The 24,194-nt window shown below is 40.5% G+C and overlaps 1 protein-coding gene across 1 annotated transcript in view; it reads left to right on the top strand.

Annotated features, from left to right (window-relative positions):
- Positions 1-23,702, top strand: part of CPQ (carboxypeptidase Q) — a 134,890-nt gene extending 111,188 nt beyond the window's left edge. Inside the window, exon 7 of the mRNA XM_010020821.1 lies at positions 23,207-23,702. Coding sequence (XP_010019123.1) covers positions 23,207-23,367 — 161 coding nt within the window. The 3' untranslated portion in view covers positions 23,368-23,702. The remainder of the gene's footprint in view (positions 1-23,206) is intronic.
- The last annotated feature ends 492 nt before the right edge of the window (positions 23,703-24,194 follow it).

Below are 24,194 nucleotides of genomic sequence, written 5' to 3'. Positions count from 1 at the left end.
TATTCTTTTTCATATGGAAGCATTTGCCATTTGTTGATCCTAAAAAAGACCAACCCAAGTGTCCTACATCAACACACAGAGCTCAGTGTTAACATGTTAAATACAAAGTTTGGAAGTACAAGTTAGTTAAGCCTTATTCCTAGAATTGTCCCTGACTTCACTGAAGCTCATGCAAATAATGAAGTAAATAGGGGAAAAAAAATAAATTTGAATCTGTGTTCTGTGAGGAAGTTGGAGGTGGGAAGTGTTTGCCAATGGAAAAGTGTGAAAGTTAAATGTGATTCTTTACAGTTTCGTTTTTTTATTTTACCTTTTTGGAATTTGACTGTGTGAAAAATGAGACAGATTTATCGTGTGAAAATGCTCACCAAAATGGTAATGATCCAGAATGGCTGTTAGGAAAAACAGCAGAAATATCTGTGGATTCATGGATTTCATTCCTGGAAAACAAACTATAATGGCATCAGTGTTAAAAAAATGAATAAAAAGTAAACTGTTCAGTAGCATTCCAGGAAGACCATGCGTAAGCTGCTCTTGATGGGAGGGACACAGGTTAAATGGATTAAGCAGCTCTCCAAGTAGTTTCCTGTGTGAAGTCATATGATGAGTGTTTCTAATAGCATTCTTCAGTACTTGGTATATCCTCTACTATTCGGTTTCCATTGGTAGTTTGGATTCAAGTTTAAAATTACAGCTAAGCACAGCTGATGTAATTGCTATTGGAATGATAAAGAATGATGAGCACAAGCTGATCATCTGGCCAGGGTGATTCTGTTAGTGTGAGTCCACTTTGTTCACACCTTTCTTTTACTGAAGTCACAAAAGAAGTTGCAATATTTGGAAAAAATCACTTCCTTGGACCTGCTGGCTACTCTATTGCTGATGGAAGCCCATATATTACCTTCATTGCCATAGAGTCTCACTGGCACACCTTGCCCAGCAGGGCCTGAGGTCCCATTCTGCAGGGCTGCTCTCCTGCTGCTGCACCTCCAGCCCACACTGTTTCAGTGGGTTCTCCTGTTCCAGTACAGGACTTTGGTTTAGTCTTTGCTGAATTTTCTGAGGTCCTTGTCAGGCCACTTCTGGATTCAGAGCTCTCTGAAAATAAGCTCTGCCTTCCAGCATATACAAGTGCTCCTTCTAATAATTTAATGAAGACGAGGGCCACCTCTGTTGTCTGGGTCATTGCTGAAGATGCAAAGAGTACTGGCCTGGCATTACCCCTGAGGGTCACACCACTCATAACCAGCCACCAGGTAGACCTCAAAGTGTTGATGACTACCCTTTGAGTCCAGTGGTCCAGTCAGTTTTCTATGCACTTCTATTGCATCTCTGCAGTCTGTAAGGAGACTGATGTTAGTTTCTCTGGCTTATAGTTCTCTGGATCCTGCTGCTTTTTATTTTACAGCAGGCATAAAATTTGCCCCTTTTCTGTCCTGGGGACTTTCCCTGATTGCCACAACTTTTCCAAGATAGAATCATAGAATCCTAGAGTCATAGAATGGTTTGGGTTGGAAAGGACCTTAAGATCATCTAGTTCCAACCCCCCTGCCATGAGCAAGGACACCACACACTAAACTACGTCACCCAAGGCTCTGTCCAACCTGGCCTTGAACACCTCCAGGGTTGGAGCATTCACCACTTCCTTGGGCAACCCATTCCAGTGCCTCACCACCCTCACTGTGAATAACTTCGTCCTTGTATCTAATCTAAACTTCCTCTGTTTAAATTTAAAGCCATTAGCCCTTGTCCTACCACTACAGTCCCTAATGAAGAGTCCCTCCCCAACATCCTTGTAGGACCCCTTCAGATATTGGAAGGCTGCTATAAGGTCTCCACGCAGCCTTCTCTTCTCCAGGCTGAACAGCCCCAACTTTCTCAGCCTATCTTCATAAGGGAGGTGCTCCAGTCCTCTTATCATCCTCGTGGCCTCCTCTGGACTTGCTCCAGCAGCTCCATGTCCTTCTTATGTTGAGGACACCAGAACTGTACATGATGACAGAAAGCAACCTCTCAGTGGCACTGGTGAATTCTTTCATGCAGCCCATCTAGTACCATAAATTTGTATTTGCCCCATTTACTTAAACAACCCCTAATTTCATTTTCCTGTACCACAAGTAGTGCCCTTTCCCTCTTCTCCCCAACATTGCTGCCAGACAGAGACCTGAGACTTACTTTATATTTTCTTTCTTACTAGTTTTTTTTTTGTTAGTCGTTATAGATAATATAGCAAATAACACAGCACTTCCACAGCACTTCTTCCCAAGCAATGTAAAAGTTTTATATGGAGAGGAGGCTGAAAAAAACATCTCGACTGACTGTGCAGGGAACATTGGAATTTTGAACAAAGTACGGTTTTGATCCAGGATCAGAAAGCTTTTTAGTGACAGAGCTTCAGCTATTACTCAGAAAACTCATCCCTTTCTTAATGTAGCAAGCACATCACACTTTCCACTTTCATTTGCAGGTGACATTTTAGGTGTAAATTCTGAAGAATACTTTTGATAGTAGACCAAGCTGAACAAATACGAAGCTCAGAAATCATTTATAGAGACATCTTCCTCAAAGGAGCAAGTTCAAAATTGTTTCAGTGGCAGTTTCTCCAGGACATCATTAACATTTACAAACTTCAGAATGGGAACTGTTCTAACTGTTTGTCTTTAAAACTGATTCTACAGATCTGGTCTACAGTGGTACTGAATTTCTGAAGAGCAGAATTTATTGAACACCATTTTTTTCCCCTAGATATCTCTCTTTACTGTAGCATTATATGCCTTTTCATGAAATAATTCCAGTCAATTCAGCCATGGACTAGACCACAGAAACACACTTAAGTGTGAAAGAAACTGAATATACATTTGTATTTTGTAGTGTCAAATCCTCAAGAAAGGATTGTGGGCTGCATAAGAATGCAAGAGAGAAGGTACAGGGTTATTGTTATGGCTCTGAGATCAGCTGCCGTCATCACTGAACAATTTATGCTTCCTCAGTTTCCATTAATGATAGCAGTTATTTGAGGGGTGCTGGGGAGCTACTTTTTGTCTGTAAAGTGCAATAAAGAGGAAGGAGTCTTCAGTACCCTCCTAAATAAACTGGTCCATCTTCTGCTGCAATCATGAGACCTTGCATTTATTTAGCACAAGGGCAGCTTTACCTCATCAAATGTTGTGGATGCACATAAAGAAAACAGAAGCTTATGTGGAAAGACCTTCCTACAAATGTATTTTATTTAATACATTTACATTAACAAATCTGTCTGCAAGGACAAAGCATACACTTCAACATGAGCAGCAGTTTATTCTGCATACAAAGAAACGGAGAACCTGAACTCAAAGACAACAAGGAGTTCTACAGAGGGTGGAAGCAAGGACAGGTAGCCTGGGAGGAATATAGAGAAATTTCTTGAGCAGCCAGGGGTCAACTTAGGAAAGCTAAAGCCCTGAGAGAATTAAATCTGGCCAGCAATGTCAAGGGCAGCAAGGAAAGCTTCTATAGGTACACTGGTGATAAAAGTAAGACAAGGGAAAATGTGGATCCTCTCCATAAGGTAACTGGAGACTTGGTTAACCATTCCATGGTTCTGATTCTAATCCATCAAGGCCAGTCTGTCCAGAGCTCTCCACTGTTTGCAGTGCCTGTGATGAAGCGCTCTCTCAGTTACCATGTAGTTCTTGGAAATTCACCAATGAAAATGTGCACTTTTCCTGTTGCTTATCTGGCTAAACTGGATTTTAAATCAGTTCAGTTCTATTAACTATATTAAACCTGAGCAGTGACCTTCTGGGAAGCAGAAATTTTGTAGTTGTTGCTGCTGTTTTTAAAGAAAGCTAAAGTAAAGAAATAGCTGAAAGCCGGGATTTTCAGACTCTGGTCTTCAGACTATGCAGGGATTGTGTATTGCTCCTAAAAATGTACAACTTCATCTGCCACTAAGAAGAGAGCAAACTTGGTGTCAGTGGGCTTGATTATTCATCTGTTGTCAGTGGGGATCATCTATGTGTTAGAAAATGTTGACGGATTTTAAAATTGGAAGCAGTTGAAAACCATTAATGTAGCATTGTGGAGGGGAAAGAAGTTGAGCAGCTCGGTTTCTCAAAGAGTAGATTCTCCATCCCTACAAACAGAGACATGAGGGTTTAAGGTATTGGCATTTTACACCTATCCCAGATTGCTTTGGGGATGTGTAATGTACAAACACCTCACTGGCTGGAAGCTACTGGAAGTAACTTACAAAATAAATTAGAGACACAAGACAGAAAAACTAGAATTATGTGAGGACAGAAGTTATTGTGAAGAAGCCTGAAGTGTTTTTACCTAAATAAGCGTTGTCTGGATTGCCTGCCTGCTTCCCAGATCCAAACTGACAGCAACAACAACTGAGGCACAGTGGAAGGTGCTGGGTGGAGGCTGAGAAACATCAGTGCTCAGTCCGTTTCTGAGCAGACAGATGCAAAAAAAGAAAAATCAAACTTAGCACCGGTGAAGTCACAGAAGTGATTTTCAAAAAATTTTATGCCTTGTACTCCCTAAAGGAGAAACTTCTAAAGGACTTTTAGCAGTATTTCCCACACACACATTCATTGCAGTTCATGTGAAATGTTTAGGAGCAGAACATCTTTCTGATCTAAAGTTCTTTTTTCTAGACTGTTCACAAAATGCAGTGAGGTTACTCCAGAAGTTTGATGACTAGTTCAATACTGCATACAAGGTTCACTTGGAATAGTGATCCTTAATTTCTCTCTGCCTTTGCAGGCCAAACTTGGCTGTAGCCATGGGTCAAGTAAAGTGCCAGAGGAAGAAGATCTGTAGTCCGTTAAGGAGCTATTTCAGAAATACATACGAACAGAAAGAGATTTCAAAAAGCCACAGAGCTGGCAAGAAGGTCTCTGGAGAGCCTCTAAACATCCTCCATTCCAGCATGGTCTCGCCAATGCCTGTGTCCTTTCTTTCATGTTTATTTATGCTGTTCTTGAAGACTTACTATAATAGAAACATAGACCAGCTGTTTTGTCCCAGTGCTTAGTTCTTAGGAAGGTTTTTCTAGTATCTATCCTAAGTCTTTCCTGCTGCAATTTAAGTGCATTACCTCTCTTTTCTTTCCATTATGAACCCAGAAACGTGTTTTTTAATTTCCTTTTGCTGGGGGGTTTTATGTAAAGTTAATTTTTTCCTTTCTTAGTGTAATAGTTTATACTTGCTCCTACTGATCATCATCCTGGGTGGTTTTATTTTTCAGTCACTTCACAAACTCTCATCATGCTGTCTGTGTCCCTGCTATACGTCCCTGGTTAGGGTCATCTCTTAGCATAGGAAGACTCTACTCCATCATTTTGGTCTGTAATAAAAATACCAAGTAGCCCCAGACCCCTGTGGTGCCCCACTCTACACATCCTTCATTTTTTGACTTCCTGAGTTCACTGTCCATCCAGTTTGGATGAACCTTATAATATACACCATTTTCTTTGTCTCTTCTGATGTCCTTAGTGAATACCATAACTTTGGACTTTCACACATGTTTTTAGGATCAGAAAGTTAGTTCAAAGGGAGCCATCATGTGTGCTGAGGACACAGACTGAAGTGCTGGACCATACTGTATTCTGGTAACATCTGGAGATCAGAGTGGTTTTGTGCCTGACATTAAAAGCATTGACCATAGGTGTATGTTTGGGAGGTTCTTCAAAGTTAGAATGCATTGCAGAAGTAGCTTCTGTAGGTAGATGATCTCTTTAAATCTTTAAAGAAAGATATTAAAAGATGTTGATTTGTGTAAACAAGTTCTGTCTGTCTTACAGATACCGTGAAAATATAGTTCTTTGCATTGGGTATTACTGCAGCAAGACAATATGAGTTACAATTACTAGTTTAGTCAAAGCAAATCAATCTTTATGCTGTACAAGCTACTCTAGAATTTGGTGCAGACTTGAATGAGGCTAGTTCCAGGTTTTTCAGATTGTCCCATGGTGACTTAAGGTAGAAGCCACTAACAAAACTATCATAATCTCTGGAAAGATAAATGTAAAGCACATGAGAGACATATACAAACAGCACAGAAAAGATGAATAGTTGTCCTCTATAATATTACATTCTACATAGTGCTTTATTGTATTACAGAGAATAACAATTCACCTTGTACAATATAAACAGATGATCAGACCGTCAATGCAAACCAGAGATCAGGCTTAAGACAAAAAGACACACTTCTCTGGACAATAGATAATTGAATGGAGGAAATCAGTACCACAGGATGTTTTGGAGACCAGTATCAAACATAAATTTTAAAAGGATCAACTACTGCACAGGAGGAAGGTCCAGCAAAGGCTGTCCAACACAGTAATAAGAATGCGTGTTCCTATTCAGAAAGTCCTCAATCTGTTGATGGCTGGACAGGTATAGTGAAGGAAGAGACCCTGTTTCTCCTGTTCTTCTCACAACATTAGCTGTTGCTAGAGAGTATCACGCTGGCTCACCCTTTGGATTTTTCCCAGTTCTTTTTATGTCTACATACAGTCCAAATAGTGCTAAATAACCCAGGTAAGCAGGCTCACAGTACTCTTTAGCGTCAGTGGCCTTTTAGATGCAGTAATGTTTGCATGTTACTTAAAGTGTTAGATATAAATTATGATTCAGTCTTTCCTCCTAAGCCTTTGTCTCTGTATACTCTAAATTCAAGGCCCTCATCCTGCAGCCAGGAGTCTGCAGCTTCCTGCTGCAGCACTTGGCTCAAGCTGAAAGGCAGCATAATGCAGATGAGAAGGGAAATGGGAGAGGGAAGGTGACGTGGCTGGGGTGGAGCTGTGTGGGGTCTTCAGCTTTCAGCTTTTCAGGCTAGCTATTCTGAAATGGGAGCATCTTTCACTAAGTTTCCAGATTTAGGCCAGAGATAAGCAGGAAATATTAAAGATACCAAAGGTCATTTTTGACTCTGCATCTTACTTCCGTGCTTTAAAAATGCTAACTGAATCTGTAAGCAGACAAGACGCTGCAGCAGCAGCCCTTTACTTCAAATCACAGAGACTCTGGAATAAGCTGAGTGGATTTTAAATTTAAAACAATGGATTGTTAAGTGTCTCTTCTTTTGCATTTCAGAGCAGAATTAAGGGCTCACGTATGTGCTACACATCACCAAAAGAAGTCTTTAGAAAAATACTGCTGAAGGCTGAGCAGTTGTTTCTCTTGCACTCAGGCTTTAACTGGTGCATCTCACAAAGTGACCTCAGCCTTTGCTGAGAGACAGGCTCAGCCCCTGGAGAAACAGGCAGCAGTCTTCTATGCAGCAGTTTGCCCCTACACTGTCTACACCAGTTTCAAACAAGCCATAGTGCATTCTCATTTTGTTGTCTTTTCCCTGCCTATATGCAGAAAGCTGCAGAAATAGATGGTTACTAATAGCTGCAAATCCTAGTTTTGGCAAAGCCTAGGTTAATTCTTGGGGTGGGCTGGTTTGGGTTTTTTTATCTCATGCAAATGGGCTAGGGAAGTTCCTAAGCTGTTCACACAGAAGAGCCACTGCCATCTTTGAAAATTGTTATTAGATCTCTAGTCATCATATCTCTCGAGCTTGTAACCACCAGCAGCGTGAAGGAGATGGGGTCTGACAGGGCAGCTCTTGCTCTCTTGCTGTGCTGGAGTGTGAGAACCACAGGCTGAACATGTCAAAGCTTCAGCACTCCAATGCAGCAGCTTGCTTTCTCTGTCTGAACAATTTTAACCCTTCTAACTTCTGGCCAAGAAACGGATTTCATTGTGCAGCTAAAACTAGTCGACAAGTTTTAGACATTTATAATCTTGAAAACATCCCAAATGATACATGTCTGTAATTTTAAATCCTCAAGCCATGCTAAATGGGAAGCACTGGAGAAAGTTAATTAGTCTGCCCCCTCTTCCTTTAGTTCTAATTACTATGGATACTTTTCTTGTCCACCAAAACCTGCTGGCTACATTTTAGGGCAGATGTTCATGTGAAGTCATGATTCTTAATTAGAATCATAGAATCATAGAATGGTTTGGGTTGGAAGGGACCTTAAACATTGTTAAGTACCAACCCCCTTGCCATGGGCAGGGACTAGACCAGGTTGCTCAAAACCCCGTCCAACCTGGCCTTGAACACTGCCAGAGATGGGACATCCCACAGCTTCTCTGAGCAACCTCGAATGTGTGGTTGGAGTAACCAGGTCTCCCAGTACCTTCTGGAAAGGGCCCACATTTTCCCTCCTCTTATCACCAGTGCAACTAGAGAAGCTTTTCTTGTTGCCCTTGACATCCCTGGACAGATTTAATTTTATCAGGGCTTTAGCTTTCCTAACTTGACCCCAGGCTGCTCAGGCAATTTCTCTGCATTAACTCTCTGCTACCTGTCCTTGCTTTCACCCTCTGTAGAATTCCTTTTTGTCTTTGAGTTTGTCCTGGAGATCCGTGTTCATCCCCACAGGCCTTCTGGCATTTTGCCTGATCTCTTTGTTGGGATGCATTGCTCCTGAGCTTGGAGGAGGTGATCCTTGAATATTAACCAACTTCCCTGGGCCCTTCCCTCCAGAGCTCTATCCCATGGTAGTCTACCAAGCACACCCCTAAAGAGGCCAAAGCCTGCTATCCTGAAGTTCAGGGTAGCGAGTTTGCTGTGTGCCCTCCTTGCTGCCCCAAAGATCTCAAACTCTACCATGTCATGGTCCCTGCAGCCAAGGCTGCCCTTGAGCTTCACATTCCTCACCAGCCTCTCCTTTTTGGTGAGAACAAGGTCCAGCATAGTACCTTTCATCCTTGACTGCTCTGTTACTTGGAGACAGAAGTTATCATCAATACATTCTTGGAACCTCCTGGATTGCTTATGCCCTGCTGTGTTTTCCCTCTGACAGATACCAGAGTGGTTGAAGTCCCCATGGGACCAGGGTTTGTGAATATGAGGCCGCTTCTATTTGTCTATAGAGGGTCTCATCTGCTCAACCTTCGTGGTCAGGTGGCCTGTAGCAGACCCCCACTGTAATGTCACCTGTTGCTGCCCTCCCTTTAATCCTGACCGATAAGCTCTCAGATGGCTCCTCATCCATCCCCAGGCAGAGCTCTGTGCACTCCAGATGGTCATTGTCACAGAGGGTACACTCCTCCACATCTCCCCTGCCCGTCCTTCCTGAAGAACCTGTATCCTTCCATTCCAATACTCCAGTCATATTTTATGTCTTATTTAAGGATGCTTAGGGGAAAGAAGGGACCATCACACAGTTTAAAATGTCATTTGATTTTTTTCTTATTTTCCATACAGCTCCTCTCTTTCAGTCAGAAAAGCAGCTGCCAGGAAATCTACTAATAGTAAAATGATTTGAGACATAGTGCAGTGGCTTTGATGGAATTCTCTTGATATCTTTAAAAACATTTTCACTCCATATACACAACCTAGTGACAATTTAATTTCACTGTCCCTTGGCCCAAGTAATGACTTCTAGTTTCTAATTAGAAGCAAGAGGGAAGGGACTGCACATGGTCCCTGGGGCCTGAGTTAGGAGAGTGCTAGGAAACACCTGTAATAATTTAACAGGCGAGAGCTTCTGCCTGCTGAGCCATCTCTGCTGCCTCTGTGGAAAGGGCAGGATCGCTGTTTCACCCATGTGTCAGTCCTCTCCAACCAGCCATGCCTTGGCTTCATCTCCCCAAGCTGTGCAAGTTGTGATTGGGACCCTCTCTCAGCCCTTACTACAGCTTACCTGGACAAAAACATCTGCCTCCATGTTTTAAGTGTAGAGCATCCTTTCTGCAGCAAACCCCCCAGGTAGTTTGAAAACATGTTCCCATGGTGTATAGCACTATTTCATGCCTTTGTTGCTTTTCTCTGATCATTCTTTTTTGTCTTTTTGATTTGCAGTACAGTTTGAATTCATCGAGACAGGAAAAAGTGTGATTGTTCTTCCACTGTTTCAAGAAGATATTTGGCTGCTCCATTCACTAAAATAGGTAGCTTAAAGGCACTCCAGGTGCCTCATCTAATCCCAGATAAGCCTTGGGCTCTCAGTGTGCAACACAAGACAGAATCTAATTATTGAAGTCATTATTATTGCCTTCTCTGCTACACTGTCTTTTTCCAAACCCAGAGCCACCTTTGGAGTCACAGCTGTGGACCCTGCTGGCAGCGGTGGGACATGATGGCAGTCTGTCAGCCTGGGAACAATTTGGCTGTACTTACCTGGAATGAGTTACTCATTTAAAATCTCACTTGTCTATTTTTTGACCCTGAAAAGAATATGTGACAGGGGAAATTTTCCCTTCTTTATTCAATGCATTCTGATTTCAATGGCTGCATTTCTGAAAAGATAGTGCTTTTTTTCACCTCTTCTGAGGAATATGATACTAGCTAGGGCTACGGTTGAGCTACCCAGGACTAATGAGACCTGCCAGATTTTATTCTTCTGTTAGTCCTTGTAAGAGTGGGAAATGGAAACTATTCAACCAATAATCATGCAAGACGATTTTGCAGTGAGGGAGCTTAAAGAGAGAAAAATCCTCCTCTTTTCCTTTTTTTTTTTTTTACTATCAAATGCCTGTCACTTTTAAAGTGAGGATGTAAAAGTAAAATAAATATTGGCTAGAGTGTAGAACTTTTTCATTCAGATGATATTTTTAGGTTAGATTTTTAATTCCAGTTTGACTGAGAAGTCATTGCTGTCCTCTGACCTTACAGCATGCCGTTCTATTTAGCAAGTGTACATTTGGCTCCTGGAAGGTTTTAAATTATGTGGGGGTTTGTGGAGGTATATGTTTCCTGTGTAAAAAGAGTCTTCAATTTATGTATTTGAAAAGAACTAATGGTCATATCTACTCTTTTCCGATGAAACCCGTGTATTTTGAACTTTTTGATAGACTGTAAGGTTTATCTATATTCTCAGATTCCCTTAATGATGAACATAGTGTAGGAAACATTTCAATTGATACAAGAAGTGTATATTAGTACAGTAATGAAAAGGAAGGCAAGTTGGTGAGGACAGATATCTAAATCCATCTAATCTTAGTCTAATGCCAAGTGCCTGTCAAATGGGATTCTAGTTATGAAAACTTGCATTCGGGGAGCATGTCTTTCTCCTATAAAAGGCAACCATAGCACTGCAGAGATAAAGATTTTTTTTAAGGAATGTGTTACATTCTAGCTTCTTTCTATTAAAATAGTTGTAATCATTCAGTAATAATCTTGCTCTAGGCTGCTAACAGTCATCATTACTGGCTCTTTTTCCCCTTTGCATTACTCTATAGGTGGTGCTTGAATGTAGCACCATAAACAGCTTTACAAGAGGGTGCTTGCACTTGAGTTCTTTGACTAAATCCAACATGAAATTGCTTCAGTTTACACAGCTTTAAACACTGCTTTAAGTTTTAGCATGAGCATAATGTAACAGAAAGATGGTAGGGAGTATTTAAGCTAATAGAGGATTGCTTACTTTGTATTGCATAGAGTCTGGTCACTGTTATCAAAATTACCTGCATTTGTTGCATCATTGGATGTTGGGGAGAAACTCTTTGTTAGGGACTGTAGTGGTAGGACAAGGGGTAGTGGGTTTAACCTTAAACAGGGGAAGTTTAGATTAGATCCAAGGACGAAGCACTTTACAGTGAGGGTGGTGAGGCACTGGAACAGGTTGCCCAAGGAAGTTGTGAATGCTCCAACCCTGGAGGTGTTCAAGGCCAGGTTGGACAGAGCCTTGGGCGACATAATTTAGTGTGTGGTGTCCCTGCTTATGGCAGGGGGGTTGGAACTAGATGATCTTAAGGTCTTTTCCAACCCTAACTATTCTATGATTCTATATGTAAAAGGTGTCATTTGGATCTGCTCATGAAATCTGTGTAAAAGCTGCACTGAGCAACACCAGCATATCATTTAAAATGGGGCCTTGAACATTTTTATTCTCAAATGGTGAAAATATATGTATTGATCCTTGATTTGTGCAACAATATGATTGCAATGGAGATGGTCAAATGGCATCTGGAGAAGGATTTTCAAAGCTGTGCTTACAGCTCAGCAACTGGACACTCTGGTGCTTTGTTCTGCTTCTGTAAAGTTTCACCCAATCAGTCTTTGCTTTCTGTATTTTAAATGGGGCCTTCAACCATACAGATTTAATTTGAATGAAAACAAACAAACAAACAAACAAACAAACAAAACAGACCCTCAAATTTATAAGGAAACAGCATATTCTATGCATGGTAATATAAATGCAGTAAGCCTATCTTTAAGGCAAATGCTATTTGCATTTACTGGTAGGACTGAGGCTCTGTCCCTGAAAGTATGCAGGTTAACCTTTCAATCTAAAATTCATTGTCAGCTTCTCTCAATGTCTTTTCTAAGCTTGTATGACTTCTGTTTCACTCAATATATTTGCATTTTGACAGATCACTCACTGTGTTTGCACCGTGGCAAAATAAGTATCACAGCAACTCAAATTTATGGGTTGGAAGAATCATACCAGTTAGGGACATCGCTTTATTTACTCTGTCTTCTTTTAGGATTAGTTCTGCTGTGTGGATTAGCCAGAGCCCACAAAGAGTTAGGGATATTCTGTAGAGTCAGAGCAGGCGTGACGAATTTCTGTCATTCCCTCCTTTCAAAGAGAGAAATCCTTTAATTTCTCCTTTTGTTTTCCATAGGGGCCTAATGTAATTTCATGAAACACTGAAACAGAGAAAGGTTCTGAGACTGGGGACAATAGTATTGCAGCAGGTGTCTTCACTGTACCTTAATCCCTTTTTTGTTCTTGTTGTTAAGGTATGTTGTTTCTTCACAGCTTTGCTGACAAAAATATGCAATTTATTGCTTAAGAACATAGAATCATTAGAACTGTTTATTTTCCTTCCTGCTACTTTGTGTTCACAGCCCATGGAACAACATGGTCTGTAGAGGAGAACGGGGAGGATGACTACAGCTTTGTTTCAGAAATTACTCAAAACTCCCTGATCTGAACAGCCCTGAACCTTGCAGTAAGATCAGATCTGAACTTTGTCTCAAGTACCTCTCTGTTTTTCTATTAATAATGAACTACCTAAATATACACTGGTTTGTAGATCAAATGAAAGAGGTATTTCGTCACCAATATCTGGAGCATCTAACATTTATCAGGAAATAACTTATATTGGTTTAAAACTCAAGTATGCATTAATCAAAGTAACCACTGATATTTCGAAAGATATCTTATTGTCGTAGCCATAGTATTCTTCTAGCCTTGTCTAATGAGCCTACACCTAAAATCCATCATTATCTTGAAGAGTTCGGTAGTCTCAGTGGGTTAGGACAATAAAAACCATTGCTCATCCTATTGGTGTGGTTGTATAAATGCAGTTGCTGTTCATGTGATATAAAATAGAACAGACTTGTAGTGTGTTTAGGATGTCTTTTACTTAAGGTAGGGTGACCATTTGTTTTTTCATGGCTAGTTAAGCACCAGAATGGTCATTAAGAGGCTTTGTTTACCATGTGGGCAGAAGAGAGCTCTGCTTAGTTGGATCCAATGAATAATGGCATTTCTGGAAGCCGGCTACTTGCTGGGAAGGGCTCTAGAGGAACTTTGTGATTAAATATCCAGCTGTGATCGTATCTAAGATCTTATCTAGAGCCCAAAGGGAACTTCAATGGAAACCTGCACGTTTCCTCTCAGTCTCCAGCATCCTCTGGGAAAGGAGGCCTAAAGGCTTGCATTAAATTGGATTGTGAGCTTAGTTTAGGAAATAACTGTTAATTGTAAAATACAACGGAGCTACTTTAACAGATTGAAAACATCAACAGATGCAAACAGTTACTGCAAACAGAAATGCAGCCCAAAACCCTGACACGTGGGTCATTTACAAGTTCCTGCTCCTCACATCGGACTTTCAAACTGTCCAGGGGGTGCTTGTTCCCACCAGATTTCTGGGGTGATTTGGAAGCTGTTGGCACAGGGTGGAGCAAGGGTCTGCCCCTGGGTGTTAGCAGGAAGTTGTTTGGGTAGCAAAGGACATTGAAGAAAGCACTTCAATACTTTGGGTTTCAAATTTATACCGTCAGCTATGTGATGCAGTTACACAGAGAGTTTAGACATACAGAAATGCATTTGGTTAGGAAAGATGGTTTACATGGGTCCCAGTCTTCACTTGACCCTCATGTGTGATATTTGAAGCTTAATGGCAATAAAATAAATCACATGCTCCAACTTTAACTGCTTTGCTGAGCCGAGGCATAAACAAACACATGAAAAAGAATTCTAAACCAGAGAAAGTGCTGATTTTGCAATGGCTTTCATCCCTCTTACACAGTGTTTAAAAGGGAATGCAAAATGTAAAGGATTTATAAATCCACCAACTAATTTTAAAAGTATCAACTTTGTTACCTAGTCTGTGCATAATATATATATCCATATAGCTCATTTGAAAGAAAACACAAATGAAATAAATTATATTAAATATCCAGGATGCGTGCAGGCATACGTGTACAGACATCTAACAGAAGTAGATAGATAACCCTTCTAAATTGAAATGTCTAAGTAGAGAATCCTCTAAATAGGGATCTGTGAATCACTGTACCAGGGTGGTCACAGAGCCAGGAGAAGGGCTGCAAAGACCAAAATCACAAAAGTAATGGGAAGTCCATGCAGCTCTCGAAGAAAGAAGTGATGCCTCACCAATCTAGCTGGACTTTTTCAGAGGAGTTTATAACCATTTTTGTAGCTGGATCTGGTCAGCAAAGTACAGTCAAGTCTTCAAAAGCTCCGGATCAAAGACCTTTAGAAAAATAAGCTACTGTAAGATAAGAGGTATTTACCTCTTGCAGGATAATACCTGATTAAAAGAAGGTAAAAATAAATTGTCAGTCTCCATAATGGAGAAGGCACCAGCTAGGAAGACTCACCCTTTGATTTGATTTTCTTTTTTGTTTTTTCTTCTTTTTTTTTTTTTTTTTTTAAAATAGCCTAAGTGATTGAAGATAAGAGGGTGGATGAGTGGAGGAAGAGCTTCCAAGTGCCTTTTACTGTTGAAGCTTCATCTGGTCTTGTTTGTAATTTCATGGTTTCTTTTTTTTCCAGTCAAGGGCTACTTAGGATATTATTTTGGAGTCTAGTCTACCTGTGCTCCATAGGGTAGAACTGCCTTCTTCTGTGAGACTTCATTTCACAGGATTTCATGCAAGTTTAGGTTGAATCCCCAGCTGTCACCAGTCCTCTGACATGAGAGAAAGGTTAATGCGTTGCAAAAGTAACTGTGATAATCCAGACCTGCAATTTAGTCTGTTTAATGTATCCAGAGGATTAATTCTCAAATGCATTAAGCAAAACAAGAAATAATGCACACTACATATTGTCTCCCTTCCACTGTAGTCTCATTTAATTAGCCACTGAAACAACCAACTGAAAGCTTTCCCTCTGCCTTGTTTGAATCATGAATTTTAAAGACTTTTGAGAGAATGACTCAGGAGGTGAAACAGCAGGGTTTCTGGTGTTATTTATAAGCTCTGTACTGGAAACTCTTTCAGTGTCTGTAGCCATGTAACTCAAGCAACTTAGCCTGTAATTTCATCATTTGAGACTAAATGACAGGAGAACTAATGCTGTCAGCACCCCACTAAACAGCATTAGCATTCTTCATTGCCTCTGCCCACTTGAAAAATGGATAATGAAATAATTGGCATTAAAGCCAGCTATCAACTACAGGTTATCCCACGAAAGAATAGGTTAATATGAGCACCAAAATACATGTCTGAAATAATTGGATTTTCATTACAGTAATAGTTCTGAAGACTGCTATTAAGTGAGGGCAGCTCACAAAACATCTGTGCAACACATAGCACAAGCAGCCAAGCGCGCCATGGGGCTTACAGCAATGGGAATGCTGTGCCATGGGGGGAGCCTTCCAGCCAACCCATTCCAAACACAACTGCTGGTGCAACAGATTTACTCCCTGACCACTTAAGAGCTGTGATTTTGCCAGGTTTTAGAAAAGCACAAACTTAAAATAAAAAATAGAATGAGAAATTATGTTCCCGTTAATCTTTTTTATTTGATGCATATCCTTTGAAGGAGAGATCATGTCTCCCCACCTCTGTCCTGCGGTTTTGACCTTTCAGAATGTATGGGCATGCATGCTCCAGCTATGAGAAGTGAGAGGCTATTGGTTCTGTTACTGTATGGACATGTGTGTACCTCTGCACTCCCATTTCATAGGGTGTGTAAGAGCACAAAGCTGAGTTAGCACTCTGGTGTGAGGAAGAGAATGCTCTTCAGTATTTATGATTTCCTAGTATATACTAGTTTTTAACTGCATAGAAGATTGTGATGTGATCCTTTGCTTTTTTTTCCTGTTTCTAAGTACTCAATGTAAAGGAAAAAGAGATCTATATTTCATCAGGTCTCACTTTATTTCCAAAGCATTATAGTTTTTGAGTACATTCCTGAATATTGTCTCTGGCATTTAAAAGGTCCAAGATTGGAATGAACTTCATAATGAAGTGAAGTTTTTCTTGTTTCTTCAGGAAAAAGCAATCTTTAATAGATGGGAAAAACAATGAATCTGTCTTTTGTAGCCAGGAAAAAGTTTCAGATTAGGTGTTTTTGTTAACATCTTTCTACAAGCAGGACCTTTGGTAGTATGCAGGTCTCTCTTGGCAAGGAGAAAAAGCTTGAACACATAGGTACTTGGAAGATGCAAGAGGTACACACATTATCTTGTAAAGCCTTTCTTTTAGCTTCATAAAATTTTGGAAACATCAAACAAAATATCCCTTGTTAAGGCATTTCCAACTTTTCTGTTAGGACATAGTACAGCTTGCTCAGTAGGGCACTGGCCTGTGCTCAGATGTCTGGCATATATTCCTTTCTCAGTTGCTGTAAGAAAATGAACGTGCCATTTCATCTCTGCATGCCTCTTTCTCATCCTGCAGTCCCTCTTGTCTGTTTAGAGTGCGTGTTCTTCAAAGCTGGAGTCTTTTCTATTTGGAGAGTTATATATACTGTGTAAAATGGTGGAGTGGCAATTCTGTTGGCTCTGCTGGGGACTACTGTAAGATGAAACCTAAAGAAGTTACACACTGTTGTAACTCATTAGCATATTAACCTCACTGTATATGGCAATGTACATGTACAGATCAGTATCCCAGAGATCTAACTGTAATATTGAAGACCCACCACACCCAGGAGAGGTTATACAAACAATGGATAATTTCTCACTGTATTTGAAAGATTCATGGAACAGTTGTGTTGTGAAGTTTACTTAAAAGAAAAGACAACTGGGACACTACAGCAAATGTGTGTTGACTTCAAGACTCACATCTGGCTTCCTCTGGCAATTAAATGTTATTTGGGATATTAAAAAAAAAAAGGAAGAAAATGAAATCTAAAATGTTTTACACTGAAAAAATACTCTATATGCTTTCCCCCCTTGAAGATATCTGTGCTTTATGGAAACTGCCTTTGTAATCATTCTCATAATCAATAACTAATTTTCCAGTCATTGTTTGCACAAATGATGATAATTGTAATACTTAAATATCTGTCAACAGAGTTTAATTCTAATGTTAACTTATCACAGCAGTGTGTATGAAAGCAGTAGTGCCTGACAGTGATTGACAAGAAGCAGTGGTCATCATTGACACACTCATCATTCATTTTGTGGTTCATTCAGCCTTCTACCTCAATAGCAGCATCACATCTTCTTAAGTTGGCAAGAAAAAAAATGTGCCAGCCAGTTCATTAATGTGTGAAGAATCGGTGTTTAATGTGGACATGTTGTAAGGAAGGTAAATATTCTGGTCATCAGCTAATTATATTCACATTGTGCATTTCATGCTGAGATCAGAAGCTAGAAGGGATGGGTCTTTTTTTTAGTATTCTTCAATGCATGTGTGTGTGTATTTTCATCAAGATACTTTTACACAGCTGATTACTGAAAGTGCATTGTCAGTATCAATTACCACAAAACTTTTACCTGCCTTGTGTGGTGCATCAAATCATGTGTGAAGTAGCTGGTTATGTAGAGATTCATGAAATGAGTTCAAGACAACAATGAGTTGAATAATTTGTTCATGGTCTGTCAGTTAGAAGAGATGTCTGAATGAGCCCAGGAAATTGCACCATGGTAGTACCAATAGTACTACAGAATGGCTGAGGTTGGCAGGCATCTCTTGAGCTGATCTAGTCCAACACCCCTGCTCAAGCAGGGTCAGCTGCAGTAGGTTACCCAGGGCCATGTTCAGTCAGGTTTTGAGATGCCCAGATGAAGTCTCCGCAGCCTCTCTGGGCAACCTCTCCCAGTGTTTGACCACCCTTCCAGAAAAAAAAAAATAAAAAATTCTGGTGTTTGGATGGGATTGCATGTGTTTTGTTTTGTGCTACTGTCTCTTGTCCTGTTAGTGGGCACTACAGAGGAGAGCCTGGCTCGCTCTTCTTCATACCCTCCCATCTGGTATTTATCTCTTCTCCAGGCTGAACAGCCCCAGTTCTCTCAGCCTTCATATGAAAGATATTCCTTAACCATCTAGTGGCCTTGTGCAGAACTCCAGTAAGGAGCTCCAGTTGGGTAGATGGAGAGATGCTATTTCTGGAGACGGTGCCCCCAGTGCAGTGGCACAGGAGATGATATATCTTATTCTTCTCAATGAGGTAGCCACCATGTGGGGCTAGGAAACAAGGTCTTGATGGCATGTTTGTGGCATTACCTCAGGCAGGTCACAAACAGGACAAATGGAGACAGTGACAGGGCTGGCAACAGTGGAAGCGAAATGTTGAAAGACAACCAGTTGTTATGCTTGGTTCTTGCTTCTGGTAATTCACATTAATAATACAAAAAGCAATGGACTGCTTTGGTGCAGTTTTACACCACTGACTTATTTTTCTCATAACTGCATGAGAGTGGATTGATTCATGAACAAACACTTGTGCTTGGTGGCAAAGCTTGGAAGATGGCAGGTCTTACAGTGAAGCACTTGGGGAAGGAAGACGGGGTAAATAGAATTTACGTTTGAGAGACTGGCCGAACTGTGAGTAGCAGACCTGTGATACCTAGGATCTGTATGTTTCTTAGGAGCTGGATTTGATCACAGGACACATGTCTGCTGTGCTAAGGGTACCCCCGTGATTAATAATTTTGTCAGATCAGATGACACCAGTATCACCCCAAACCCTCCAGCGCAATTTGGGTTTTCAACAGGAATGTGATCAGCACAAGACCATATGCTGGTTGTGCATGGTTTTAAAATTATTACGCTTCTGGAGTAAGTTGATCTGTTTGGCAAGTGCTGCCCTGCTCTATAACCTGCGGACAAAATTAGTTTCAACTGCACCTTGCTCCACATGCAGACTCACTAATAAGTCAGCTATAAGGAAATGAGTGCAGGAGAAGTCAAAAGCAGAAAAAAACAAAACAAAATAAAACCCTGCAGCCTCCACAACAAAGAAACCAAATAGCCCAACCTGACAAGTTAGAGGCATTACTGAGTGACCCTACTTAACACAACTATTTCCCACAAAGGGCAAGTAAGGTGATGCCTTGCTGTAATGAGGAAAACCCTGCTTTAAGTGCCCAAAACACACACATCGTGCTACTGAATAGTGAACTGTTTGGCCCCAGCAGCTGCTCCAAACATGAGATGTAACTCCTCTGGTCCCTTCATCAGACCCATGTGAATGGGTCTCACCAGGCAGCTGGCGAATCACTAGTGGCTCTAGGTAGCTGCTGTTGGGTAACTGCACTGCAGCATTCTACTGGAGAGAGCTTCCTTCCACTTTGGAATGGAACTATGAATTATCAATTTTTATCAATATTATTATCAATATTATCTTATAGAAGCTGTAAATTATTAATTATTTCCGGGTTTTAATTACTAGTATTTTTGGTGCATTCAAGTAATAAGAACAGCGTTTTTGGCAGCGATTTTTAACATTTGCTGTTTTCATGCCACAACACCTACTACACTCAACTAGACACAGTTTGTCACTAATTTCCTTATTGGCCAGCAGTATTCCTTATGTGATTTGCATTCCTGTAAATGTGAACAGACTGAAAACGGATGATTAAAGAGGGTTGTTTGGCAAACATCCCCTTTTTCTTTATGGGTGCTCTGCAAACACAGAAAAGGAGCAAAGTGCATAAAACGTGACAGAGGAGGATTCAGCTCGTCTCTTGTTTTTCTGTTTGAGTATTGGTTCCACCTGGCAATCAGAATTAAATATGTGATAAACCTTAGATCCATTTTAGGTGAAAGAACAAAATGGACAGCAATTGGAGTTTTAAGACTTGTATCTAGGTTAATTTTTCCAGTTTCTTTCAAGCGTCTGGAAGTGGCGTGTTTGGCTTTGAGGCAGATTTTGTTTGAGAAGGGTTAATAATTCAGTGGCTATCAAGAGTACAGTACAGTCAGCCAGTTGATGTGCTTCAAAACCTCACTGTTTGAAGCGGGATGCAGAATTGTTCTCCACCTGCCTTTTGTAGGATGGCTGATTGTGCTCATAGCACTGCTTCTTCTGCTAGGTTTTTAGAAAAGGGGCTGTAGGATCCCACGGGCTTTATTTAGGTAACCCAAGATGACTGCAGTCTGTGGAGCCCTGCAGAACTTCCCAGTTCTCAGTCCTGGATGCATTCACTGGCAAAAGGGCACTATTCAGTGTCTTGCCATAGCCTGACGACCTCTGGAAGCCATAAATATCTCCGGGCAGCTAACATCAACACAGAGTAGTCTTAAGTTTGGAACAGGAGACATGAAAATTGCTTGCAGTCATATCTGTACCTCAGGGTGTTTCATGTCTAGAGGCTTGTGTGAGGCCCTCAGTTGTAAATTGTTCTTGTGCTCAAAGCCAAGAACATGGATTTTCACTTTTGTTTCTGATTGCTTAGGATAAAACTGCTTTCTTAGGGTCTTTCACTTAGTCTTTTTTCCTTAGAAACACAAGATGTTTACAGGTCACTGACTTCAATGCTAACCCAAGACATGAAAGAGACAGCAACAGCCAGTTTAGGAACCCTTCAATATTCTCTCTACTCACACACTCTGATATTTCTTGCACAGTAATTCCATGATGCCAAAGTCAGAACATTTTCTGATTTTTAAAATCAATTTAGAGAAACAAATCTGTTTCAGCATTTCAGGGAGTTAAACATTACAACACAAAGGGCATTTATCCTTGTTCCATTCACAGAGATAAAACACTACTTTGTAAATCCATAGTTACTGTAATTAGTGAAATGTCTATGACAAATTCCAAGAAAACAATTTTTGTCATGAGTCTTACAAAAGTGTCCAGAAATTGTAATGTGTTTGCCTCAGTGGCTTAACTTGTAATGTGCCTATAGTGCAGAAGTCCCTCAGTTAAAGAGTTTATCATTGTTCAACACTTTTATGGTTGTATATATTGAAAAGAATTCAGAATCAGATTTTAAAAGTGAATATGAGTTGATACAAATTCAGTGCTAAAATTATTGGAACATAATTCAGCATCAGGGTGTAACATATCCAGTGATTTCTACGCAATTGCATTGCTTAAATTCAGTAGCGAACAAGTCTGTTAAGGGCAAGAAGAGCCTCTAACAATAAAATTAATCACAATGCTGTATAACCATACCTTATAACTTTTGATCTTCCTGTGTATCATCTCTCTTATGAAGGGATCTTCGTCTTTGATGGAATTATAAAATGCATTACCTTTCTATTTCTTCTCTCTAAAACAGCAGTGGAACAAGCAGTGCCAGCCAGTCCCCATTACAGCAATAGAAACACACCTATTAGCCACAGTGAGAGCTGGACTCTGTCATGAATAACTGTATGAGTGATCAAAAGATATGTATTATAGCAGTGTACAGTTACACTGTGATAAATTTTGCTTTCATTCTCTTCAAAGGCTTCAGGCATCTCAGGGAAACCAAGAAAAATCATGACTAAGTCTTATGAGTGCGCATGAGTTTATCAAAAACATCATCATTTGATACTGATGTCCACTGCATGTAAATAAATATATGAATAATTTATTTACTTCATCTTTATAAGCAGACAGTCCTGGGTTTTTTCTGTCTTACTTGGCATGGTAGGAGTAGCTTCAGTCTGTGCTTCTGCCTGCGGCCCATAGCTCTTATTTGTGAATTCAAATTAGTGCTTGTTCTCTGGGTTTGATGACCATGCAAGGAGGGGGTCCTGTTGTGCTAGGTAGGTCTGTCCTACTCCAGGAGCTGTGCACCTCCTAGCCCTGATCAGCAGGCAGGCCGAGAGAATCAATGCAAAAGGATTGCAAGCAGTAAATTAATGTGCTGGGGGAAAATATCATATTTACTCATTTTCAAAATTTGGGGTGGAATTCTGTTAATGATGGAAGACTTGTTGAGATAAAAACAAAGCAGATGGAGGCTGATAAAACGAGACAAGAGGCAGAGGTAATGAACTGGGAGAGAAGAAATTACAAGTGACAGAGGGTCAGAGAGGGACAGTGGAGACTGGATGAGGCAGAAAATGGCCAAGGTGAAAATCTCCCACTGGCATCCCCCACTAGGGACAGCAGCTCCTCTTGGCTTTGGTCTGCCTTGGGGCCATGAGTGATGCCTTACCAGCATTATTTGTCCTCCCTGAGCCCACCTGGCTTGGGTAGGAGTAGTCCTTCCCTTGTCCATGTGCCCCCAAGAGGGAACCAGTTCCTGAATGAGGAGAACCATGGTTTCACCTAAGTTGCTCCTGCCCCAGCTGATGAGGAGTCCTCTGCAAGGGTGCTGTAGTCCTGGGCTATCTGGGCTACCTGGGTTATCTGGAAAATGCTCTGCAACAGCACATCCTTATGATGAACAGAGCGTGAAAAGCAGAAGTAAGTTCCAAAGCATTCTCCAGCACAAATAACAACAAGGAAAGGATCCATAACTCAGTTGTGACTCATTAGCAGAGCAGTGGGATGAAGAACAGAGGAAGCGCTGCCATGTATGGGGTTACTGTAGGGATCTTCCTGCTTGGACTCTGGTAGTCTTAGAGGAAAATGAATGTATACTGTTGCTGAGGAAACAAATCTCCCAGGGGATGGCTGGATTTTCCCATGTGTGAATTATTGCTGCCTCATGCTCACTCAAGTCAATTAACCTAAACCCTACAAACTGCACATGCCACAGCTCTGTGCAGTTATTATTAGGAACTTTATACAGTTGCATGTGAATTTAATCATAAACAGCCCAGGAATGGATTCAAGTTTATATTCCTCTTTAAATATTTGTATTCCTATAATGGAATATTGCCCATTTTTCTCTGTAGGTGCCAGCTTGCGTGATGACCTCAGTAAATACTTCTGGTTTCATCATTCTCAAGGGGACACAATGACAGTTCAGGATCCAAACCAGATGAATCTCTGTGCTGCTGTTTGGACTGTTGTCTCCTATGTAATTGCTGACATGGAGGAGATGTTGCCGAGGTAATAAAACAGCAAGAAAGAAGATTTCTGTTCTTCAGTAAAGATTGCGAGTCCATTAATGCATGTGGTCTACAGCTGTGGGCAATTTCTGTTTTTCACCCTGGTTTTGTGGATTATTATGTCTGTTTTCCTCAAAGCACATGCTCTTTTACACATTCCTATTTCTTTTTGCTGTTTTGATATCTTCCATTTGTGATTTTCACTTACAATTTCTTCTTTTATGTACTTTCAAATATCTGGTGAAGGTATACCTCTTCGACTGTGATATAATAGCTATTTGTATGCAAAATGATCTTGCGCAGCAGGAAAAATATACCAAATAAATTTGTTGCATCAGAATAATTAATGTATTGAGTTAGTGGACATGTTTGTGGTTTTGTTTTTTGTCTTTCACACTATGCATAAGAACAATGTACTATTAATAAAATAGGCATTTCTTTTTACTCTTTTAAGATAATTGCTGTAGTCTCTACACAGTTTTCAGGGTATAAGAAAACTTAATCTTGGCTGTTTTAATAGTAATGTATGATAAAATGCTAAAATAATAGAACTTTTAATAGTTCATTCAGCTCATGCTGTTAAATCTTGTTAAATGTTTCTTCTTGTGAAATTCAGATAAACCAGGACATCAAGGATCGAAAGCCAACCTCAGGACTCCCAGATCTCCTGTGTTTCTTTGGGCACCTCCCTGTGGAAAGCTGTGCATGTCCTTTTCTTTCTGATGGAAGACTTGCCATTGTGACATGCAAAGAATCTCATATGGCAGTTTTTCTCTGAAATGCCATGATGTTTCAGAAACGGCATCACAGCTTTGATTTGTGACCTTCACTA

This window comes from Nestor notabilis, unplaced genomic scaffold (assembly GCF_000696875.1).
Source record: "Nestor notabilis isolate BGI_N333 unplaced genomic scaffold, ASM69687v1 scaffold3348, whole genome shotgun sequence".
NCBI lineage: Eukaryota > Metazoa > Chordata > Aves > Psittaciformes > Psittacidae > Nestor > Nestor notabilis.
The sequence above is the reverse complement of the archived record's forward strand: the minus strand, read 5'-3'. Positions and strand labels throughout refer to the sequence as shown.